Source organism: Gymnogyps californianus, chromosome 9 (assembly GCF_018139145.2).
Source record: "Gymnogyps californianus isolate 813 chromosome 9, ASM1813914v2, whole genome shotgun sequence".
NCBI classification, from domain to species: domain Eukaryota; kingdom Metazoa; phylum Chordata; class Aves; order Accipitriformes; family Cathartidae; genus Gymnogyps; species Gymnogyps californianus.
Genome location: NC_059479.1, coordinates 24,264,479 through 24,273,865, shown reverse-complemented (window position 1 = coordinate 24,273,865; position 9,387 = coordinate 24,264,479). Strand labels below are relative to the sequence as shown.

General features: G+C 51.2%; 1 protein-coding gene across 1 annotated transcript in view; it reads left to right on the top strand.

The window, feature by feature from the left end:
- Nucleotides 1-201: 201 nt before the first annotated feature.
- LOC127019690 (H(+)/Cl(-) exchange transporter 5) overlaps nt 202-9,387 on the top strand; it is a 44,551-nt gene continuing 35,365 nt past the window's right edge. The window contains exons 1-2 of the mRNA XM_050901860.1: nt 202-247; nt 717-790. Of these exons, the coding sequence (XP_050757817.1) occupies nt 787-790 (4 nt within the window). The 5' untranslated portion in view covers nt 202-247; nt 717-786. The remainder of the gene's footprint in view (nt 248-716; nt 791-9,387) is intronic.

Below are 9,387 nucleotides of genomic sequence, written 5' to 3'. Positions count from 1 at the left end.
GAGAGGAAACAAGGGCGGGAGCCGCTCGGGCGGATGGACGGTCAGCCGGGGGGCGGGGCATGGATGGACGGTCACGCGGGCTCCCCCCGCCCCGCCCCTTCCTCGCCCCGCCCCGCCGAGGGCGGAGCCGCCCGTCGCGCAGGTGCAGCGGCCGCGGGGGGCGCCGGGGGCCGGGCCGGGGCCGGGGTCGGGGTCGGGCGCGGCCTCGGCGGCTGAGGGCGGCGGAGCGGGGCCCGGAGCGGCGGAGGTACGGGGCGAGGGGCCGGGGACAGGCGCGGCGGTCAGGCCTGGGAGGGGGGGCCCCGGGGTAGCTGTGGGGCTGAGGTGTTTTGGGCGGGTAGTGGAGTACTCGTGTGGGGCGGCGGCGGGGCCGGGTTTCGGCGGCCGCCTCTTCTCCCCCTTGATGTTTTGCGATGGTGCGGTTGGCCTCGGGGCGGGGAGGGATGCGGATGTGGCGGCTGGAGGTGGGAAGCCGGAGCTGTGGCAAAAGCTGGCGTAGAAAGTCGAAGAGAATGGCGAAGTGGGAGAATTCCTGGATCCCTGGGTCGGGCAGGGATGTTCTGCGTCAAACTGGACCAGTGTCTGAAGTGCCTGCAGCCCCACTTGCTGTCGGTGATGGGGCTGATGCTTACCCCCCCCCAGTTCAGCGCCGGGAAAGGCTGTGTGTCCTGGCTGTGTTTACTTGCCTGAGCAAGTCACTTTTTCTCTTCCAGCAGCTCCGAGAAGCATCAGAGCGAAGGCAGGAGCAGCTGAGCCTTGGGAGAAGGTACCGATGCCGCTTGTCGGATGGGTAAATGATCCTCTCGTAATCCCAATTGACCTTTCCTGTGGGTGAACGCCGGTGCTGAGAGCAGAGAACCGGGATCGGGCAGCATACGGCGATGTGATGAGCTGCCGGGGGGCACGGCACCAGCTTTCCTTTCTGTCTGCCTCTGCTGGAGCGCACGTGGGCAGAGCTGCTGTCCCTCTCGGTTTGTTTGGGTGCTCAAGGGATATTCCCATCTGGAGGAGCCTCCAGGAACAGACGGGGCGAGAAACCGGGCAGCCAGGGTTTGGGAATCTTTTAATACAATGTTTGTTACGAGCTTCTGGATGTTGCGAGCTTTCGTTTGTCCAAGATTTAAAGCCTTCGTTAATCTTGAAGGTTGCACCTCGATTTTTTTTTTTTGCAGCCAGAACAAAAGGAATGATTGGGCTTTTTACCGTTGTGCAGAGCAGGTGTTTGTGAAATGTGACAAACGCTTCATATTTATGAAACACTTCATTATTTTGCAGGTGTTGGTGGTTCTGTTCTGGGCTCCTGGTGGCTGTGGGGCAGGGTGGCCGTGGGGCAGGGTGGCCGTGGGGCAGGGTGGCCGTGGGGCAGGGTGGCCGTGGGGCAGGACTGCGAGCACCCGCACCTGGGATGCAGCGGGGACGTGCGGCTGGCAGACACTGCTGCGCCTCTGACTCCCTTTGTTCCCAGAAGAACTTGAAAACAGGATTATTTTCAGTTTTTAAAATACTGCTTGGATGACGGTTGTACAAAATAGCGAATTGTTTTTCATTCTTTGGGACGCAACGGCCAAATCATCTTCTTGCCGGCCCGAGCTGGAGCCTTGCTGAGCTGCTCCTTACTGAAATGGCCTCCCACCCTCTGCGCGGTGATAAGGTGCAGGTCTGTGGTACATAACCTTAAACTTGGTTGCACCAAAATGTCTTTTGAGGTTTGGATTTGGTTTTGGGTTGTCCAAGATTTTGTGGGGTTGTCGCTAACGGTTGTTCTCTAATAACTCCAGAAGCTGAAATGGTTTGGGAGCAGCACCCAATCAAAAGTGGGTTTTTTTAATGAAGTTGTGTTGTACCTGCACCTTCTCACCCCCCCGTACGCCGCACACGCTTGAAAACGTAGCAGCAAATTTCCTTTGGTCTCCCTGTAGACTCGTAGGTCATGATCTTCAGCTACCAGAAAGCTGCAGAAGTTAGAAAATCACCATGGGCCCTAAAATACCAAAGCTTATTTCTCTTTTCTCCTGCCGTATTTTGTAGGAAGCTCTTGGGAAGTTGTGCCACGCAGATGTGCTTTGCTTTTCTCTCGTGTCCCTCGCCGTACAGCCGTGCTGCTGCTTTCTGTCTGCTGCCATGTGCTCTTGGCAACCCCATTGCATTTCAGGACTGGGTAATGCTGCGAGGCAGGATTTTCTTTTCATCTAAATACTTTCCTTCAGTTGTTCTCCAGCATTGCTTTGTCCCATTTGCATTTGATCCGGTTTGGTTTTTAAAAAGAAAAAAAAATAAAGCCATGGAGCTGGTAATCGAGTAAGAAATGTGGCTGTGACACCAATATTTCAGGAAATATCTGTTAATGATACATTATTCTTTTGGCTCTAGATGTCTTGGCAAGGCAAAAAGCCGGTTGTGCAATTGTCACGTTGCAGCGTGCAATTAGAACCTGGAGTCGCTTGCTTTCTGGATAAAGAGCTGCTCGTCACGAACAACTGGTTTAATGGGAGGAATCGTGGAGCGAGCTCTTAGGTCGGCAGCGGTTACTGTCACGCGAGCTGCTGGCTTCAGGGTTCAGCAGAGGGGTTTCAAAAATGGGGGAAGCCCGACGGTGCAGGGGGGCAGCGGCTCTGGCGTGGGGCCGTGGCAGGCGGGTGGCTTCGTGCCTGGGGAAGGTCTCCTGCTGCTGAGATGCCCGGGAACATCTCCCACAGCACCCAGGCTTGTGCCGCTGCCGCCTGGGTTTGGTATGGGGATTTTAAGTGCAGGGTGATGTACACGGATTTTCTTTTTTTACCTGGGAATAGCATTTTCAAGGACTTGTCTGCGCGGCAGTGGCGGCATCCTCCCCTCAGATCAAGGTGCTTGCTGCAGCGCCGTGGGCTCTCAAGGCTCGCCTGCTTCTTCCGCTCCTTTGCCCTGTGTCCACCTTCACCCACCTCCTCCTTCCCCAACACCCATATTATTCCTTTCCCTCTGCCACGATTCCTCATTTTCTTCTTCCATCCTTGGTGTGGAAGGTGGCCCCAGCTGTGTCTCCAGCTGGATCTGGTCACTAGCGAAGGAAGGCAAACCTGCCCCCCAAAATTCCTCACCTTGAGCATGCTTACGTAGGGGTAGAGTTCATCCCTATCATCTCACAAGTCGTGTGGGTGTTCGGGGGGCAGATGAAGCCCGACCGGGTGGCCTGCGCCCCGGACTGCGCGCGCAGCCAGACGAGGGCTGGCGGTGGCTGACGTTGCCATTGTCTGGTCTTAGCCTCGTCCAGCGGGTTTGTCCGGGAGTTTGGGTTCAGGTCTGAGTGCCTGAGTGCGGAATTGACAGCGTGGGTTTGAATATTTATGTGCATCTTGCATCATGCTTTTAATTATTCCCGCCGGAATAACAACTCACCCTTGGTTACGCAGCACAGCTTCACGTGCAGTTGTTTCTGAAGGACTGCGAGCCCTGGTTTTGGAAGATCCTTTTCTGAATGAGTCCCTTGAGCGTGGAAGCCCACCCGTCTCCCGGGTGTAGCTTGGGCAGCATCCGAAGGCAGAGCAGATGAGGGGCCCTGGGGAGCCTGCCGTGTGAGACGGAGCAGGCACGCCGCTTCAGCCAAGGTCACCCTGGGCGCATCCGTGTCTGCTTGATAGGAGAACCTGCAAAGCCAGATGATTTGGACTTCTGCGGTGCTGCGTACCCGTCGCTGTCACGCTGCAGATGTTTGCATAGTGCTTTTAGTTTGAGGCCAGCGCTTGGATACTGTGAATTGGTGTGAAAACACCGTAACTAGCGTTTCAGGGCTCGTTGCGGTGCCGCTGGCGGTGTTTCCTAGTTGTTCCCTTTCTGCGCGGCTGTGTCATGGAAGGTGGGATGTCGGGTGCGTGGCCCGGCATCCTGAGGGTGAAACCCTCAAGGGTTTCCTCAGCAGCCATTCGTTTCTCAAGGCTGAGGAATGGGTGAGACTGTCTCCAGGGAAGCCGGCTCTTGCAGCGCCCTGTTGTTATCTGGAGCAGAAAGAAGTGGCTGTGCTGTAGGGCAGAATGAGGCCGTCTCCAGGACAGAGCAGGCTGCCGTGGAAGCTCCTTCTGCCTCTGTACGGCTCTTTTTCAGTCGAATTTCAGCAGCCAACTGACCGAACTTTGGATTTGTCTGCGTAGTGGATGTATATGTGTTTTATTCAGAAGAAGGGACGCTCCAGGCATGCTTGGGTAATAGAGTTAGGGGAGATGAGAATACCCAGACAAGCACTTCGGTCAGATAGAGGCAACCGGTGGCTTTTTGCGGGGTGGGAGATTTTCGTTGTGTCCCTGATTTTCGTTGTAATAGTCCTGTTGCCTCTTCATGGGTTTTTGCTTTAAGCAGAAAATTCTCAGGGAACTTAAGAACTGTAGTGAGACCTACACAGGGTACATAAAATTACTTCAATTTTTTTCTTTTTTACTGACACCTGCTGCAATATCACTTTTTAAAGTTTTAAATAAAAGAAAGACTGCTGCAGTCAGTGGCAGTGCATTTCTGCTCTCCTTTGAGACCATAAGGACCATAATCGATAAAGGGAAGATCCTTTGTGTGTTTGTATGGTGTCCCTGATCTCTTAAGTGCTGCATGACAATAAATTGAACAGTCCCTGATGAAATGTATGTGCAGTTGCGTTTTCCAGAACACTTTATAGCGAACAGCATGGAAGGTGTCCGTTAACAGAGGGTCTGAAAGCCACGTGGTGACTCTGCTGTGGGTGAAGCCAGCGTGCCGCCGCTGAGGCTCAGCTCCTAAAGGTGCCTCCTGAGAACCTGGCTGGAAATTAAGTACAGGGTCAGGCTGCTTATTTCAGTGGCCGTAGCTGCTTTACTCTCTAGCCAAATTTCACTTCATCCCAAAGGGGAGAAGGAAATCTCTTTGTATTTTGAGGGTGCTGGCGTCGTGGGTAGCTACAGAACGTTTAGACACCGAAACGTTGCAGCTTCTGCTGTTGGAGGGTGGAAGGTGAGCTACTGAATGCGCGTCCTGGTTTTGTAAGAGGCTGAACCATCTCTAGAAATTCAGTGAGTCCTGAGAGCTGCTTCAGTATTGCAGCCAGCGAGTTAGCCCTGTTGTTTGTGTGCCAGCTTGCTCTGGTTCAGTGCAATGGGTTTCAGACCTGTTGGGCTGCAATTCGGTACTTCCAAAATGCCATTTTTATCCCGCCCTCTTCAGGAACTTCTGACTGTTTTTTAAAACATCTAGCGACTGTACAAGGAAAGAGCATGTATACTTTGGATCCAATAGCCAGTCAGCCTGAGGAGGTGCCTGCGAGCAGGATGAAATCCATTGCTGTGACAAAAATGTAGAAAATCAGCTACAACACGTGCGCCGAGCAGCTCGGATGGATTTCATGGAGAGGGAGATGTTGGAAAGGTAACTTGTGTGTGCAGCACTCGGGGCCTGGCTGCTTCACAGCATTCGGTGCGTGCCAGCTGTAATTCTCAGTGCGATTTGGCAGCATTTCTTCGGATCATTAACGCCACCTCCCTGGGGAAGCTTAGCAGCAGTTCTTGCCAGGGCTCGGGTTCTCCTCCCGTAACCCCTTTACCGTCGCGATGGGGAGGCTTTCAGGAGGCTTTTCTCACAGAGGATTTTGTGCAAGTCGGGTGCTTTACGTTCTCTTTGTGCCTCAGAAAATCCCCTGTTAAGTCCGTTGTAGCCTATATTTCAGTAATTTGGGCGTTTTCTACCTTGTCAAGCAAGAAGCAGAACTGCAGTTTCCCCAAAATAAGTCTTAACCTGATACCACGTAGTGCTGTTTGAATTTCAGGGTGTGCTGTGAAGTGTCTCAAAAACAAACAAAAAAGGTAAGGTACTCTACTGGAAGAGATACAGTACTTGGCACTTAGAAAAGTATGAAATGACAGGTTTCCAGCTGAAACTTGATGCAAGCTTGAAACTAAAGTGGACTCTAAAATATAATTGGAAATATTTGTTGAAATCTTGCTATTGTAGCCATGATGGTCCTTAGTCTTTAAAAAAAGGGAAAAAGGAAAGGACAAGGGGGAAAAAAGTGGTGGTGTTTGAGGAGAGACGATATTTTATCAGTGGTTGTTTGGCTTTTTTTTTTTGTCTGACACAGTTTTAGGCATAAGCTTTCTCAATTAGATCTGAAGGACTTCACCTCTGTAACAGCAAATTCTTGTCTGTTTTGAATTCCAGTAAAATAACTAAATGTAACAGATATGGAAAGAGTGGGATGATTGTAAATCACGTTTACATTTTTAACCTGAAAAGTGGAAATGAGTTTACAAAACATTAGTTCTGTGGGTGTAGTAACTTATTTTAGTCGGGAAGTAGAAAATTATCTGTACCTTTTAATAAATTGCCTTATTTTCTTGTTTGCCCTATCGGGGCAAACATGAAAGGACCAGTATTTAAAAACACTGCTGTCCGGCAAGTTGTTCTGCGTGGGGTGTGAAACGGTCTCATGTGTTGCGTGGCACAGGGGACCCGTGTTAGTGCCGAGTGTCTGCGGGTGTTGCTGCGAACCGTGGGTGAATACGGCCACGGAGCACCGGCTCAGTGATGTTTGCGGAGCTGTGCTGCTTGGGTGACCGTGCAGTGATATATTTTTGGGAATGGGGGAGAGAATAGAAGCCTCTGGCTAGACTAGTTCTTGGGATCTGCCCGTTGCAGTATCAGCGATCTCATTTAAGAAACATTGCTGAGCCTTGAAGCGTGTCTGGGTTTAAATGAGGCTAACACGTATACTCTGTGCGCTTCCCTACCGTTAAGTGGAAAAAGAACGCTTTATATAAAACCCGTATTTGGCCAGTACTAATGGTTTTCATGATGCCTTGAAGACTTTTCTGTATTAAGATCTTCTTGTCTTGCATCCAAGTCGTTTTTCCACGTGATTTTGGGGCGGATGCGCTGCGGCTGGTTTGATAACGCTGCTGTGAACTGCAGCGTGTTGCACTGTGCCGGACTGAAGCTGCAGGTCGTGGGGCCGGTCCCCCTCCGGACCCTGTAGTGGGGAGAGGATGGAGGGAGGTGGTCCAGCCTTCGGCTGCTTGAGCGCCTTCGGTGCTGTGCGTCTGGGAGCCCCTGACTCCTCCACTTCTCGTCAGCATGGACTTCGGCTGTAGCTCCTCGAGCATGGTCTGTGGCCATCTCGCCTTGGAAACTGTCATCCAAGAAGCCTACCTCCTTAACGAAAACGGGGCCCGTAGGGATGTTCTGCTTCCTAGAGCTCTGCTAGGGAAGGAGCTGGCCGTGACGACAGCTTTGGTTGTGAACTGGTTTAAGACTAGAGATTTCGGCAGGAGGCGGCTTTAGAGTCTTCATCCAAGATTTTGGTGTTTTCAGGATGAAAACCGTGTCAGATCTGTTCTTAATGCTGAAGCAGTCTCTGTGATGGAAACCACCTGCATTTATTCTGGCTGTTTCACTCTGGGTCGTGCGTTAATCACGCTCTTCCCATTTGCATTGGGAAGGCTGGATGAATGGCGTGACATCTGGCTGTATGTTGTTGAAGATTTGCTAACCTGAGGATGGCCTGTAGACACTTCGGGGTCATTGCTTACCAGCTACACAGGTACGTTTTAAAAACAAGGCTGTAGCTCAGCTGATGCTCCTACAGAGAGCTGTGCCAGTCAACCAGTTTCACCATCCTGGGTTTCCAAAGAGGGTGGTTTAATGGCAGAGAAGCTGCTGGTTGTGTTTCAGTATGGAAACTGCTGTAAATAACTGAATTTAGTCTGGAAAATACAGAAAGCTTAAAAACCAGTAGCAAAACCCCCTTAACTGTCTGTTGCATGGCACAATCACAAACTGCCTGTAAATTTGGTCTTTTGCGTTTTCAAGTTAGGCTGCTTTTTGTCAAAACATTAACCTGAAAAGAAGCTGGAAGTGTTGGTGAAGAAGCTCTTGGGAAGAGGTGTCTGAGCTAAGGTTGTGGCTTTTTAACTGGAAGTTAAAATGGAAATTACAAAAAGTTTAGGAGGAAAAAAACCAACCCAGCAAAAGCAAGGCGGTCTGACTTGCGTCTTGGTGCTCACTGCGTTTCTATGTGATGAAGTGTCTTAAAAAAAGCAGGGACTTCTGGAGAAAAGCACTGAAATGCCCGTGATCCCAGTAACCACGCCGGTCAGGCTGCTTTGATCTGAACCTCGAGCAACACTCGAGTAAAGCTACAATAGGGGTAATATTGTACAAGAGGATAAAACCAAACCTGTTGGAGAAAGCTGGGTGGCTAAATGGGGGGTGAGCCTGGACCCGAGAGCTGTCTGAGGCCCGTGGTCAGCGTCGCAAGAGGGGATGCAACTCAAAGCGTCATTTGGTAACACGAACGGCGACTGTGCAGGGCCTGGGCTGGCATTGCTGTGGGTCCTTTCCCGAATCCCGGCTGGCTCGTGCTAGGCATGTCTCCGTGGGCTGGAAGCAGAGGTGTCTAGCGTGAGAGGAGGGATAAGCAGCACATAACTTTGGAAACAGGAGCGGGTATTGGGAAATCCAAGGTGTAGTCCGTCTCTCTAAATAGGCTGGTTATGTGAAGTGTCACAGGTGCTTGCCCCAGTGAAATGGGGGGAAAAAAAACAAACCCTCCGAGAAGAGCGGCATGGCTGTTCTGAGGGACGTGGCGGTCGGTCTGGCTGTGTGCATCTTCCCACGCTCATCCTCAGGTGTCTGCAGGCGGGGGAAGCATGCCTTGCTCTGCATCTCCAGTACACTGGTGTACCGGCTTTTCTGTCCTTTCCTGTCTCCCACACAGCTGTTCCAACAGCCATAACCTGTACAGACCCAGCTTGTATGTATAGTCAACTGTAGAAAAAAATAGCAATATCAACAAAAATGTTTAAATGGGAGTTTACTGCTTTGGGGAGGGGCGTGTGTGGCTTGAGAGTTGTGGTTGCCTATCAGTAATTATCAGGAAGAACTGCTTGTCGGCTTTTAGGAAGTAGAGCAAGGTAGTATAACATACCAAAAAGATACTATCTGTTGGAAACATAACCCGCTTTCAACCTGCAAGTGGTTGTCGGACTGCTCCTGCTTCTAAATTCCCCTTCAAATAACAGGGAAAGCCCTGAAGGTAAGAAAGGATCTGTGTGGGTTGGGGAGCTTACACCACCTTGCCAGTGACTGCTTAGAAACCTGCTTCCCTGCTGAATTTGTAGGAAACATGAATACTGCGTACAGGTCAGTGCCCAATGTTGCTGCATTCACTTCCCCTGGTCCGTGCCTCACTTTTGTGCACAGAAACTTGTTGATGACTCCTGTCCGTGCAAGAGCTTTCCCTGTCGCTGTCTCACGTTGTCATAAGAAGTTTTTAATGGGAATTTGCCCCCAGCCAAAACAGGACCTGGTTTGCCGGAGATGATTTAGCCACCTGACAATTGGTAAGCCCAGTAACATTGTAAACAGTCCTGTTGGCTGACTGTTAAATGTGACTTGGCT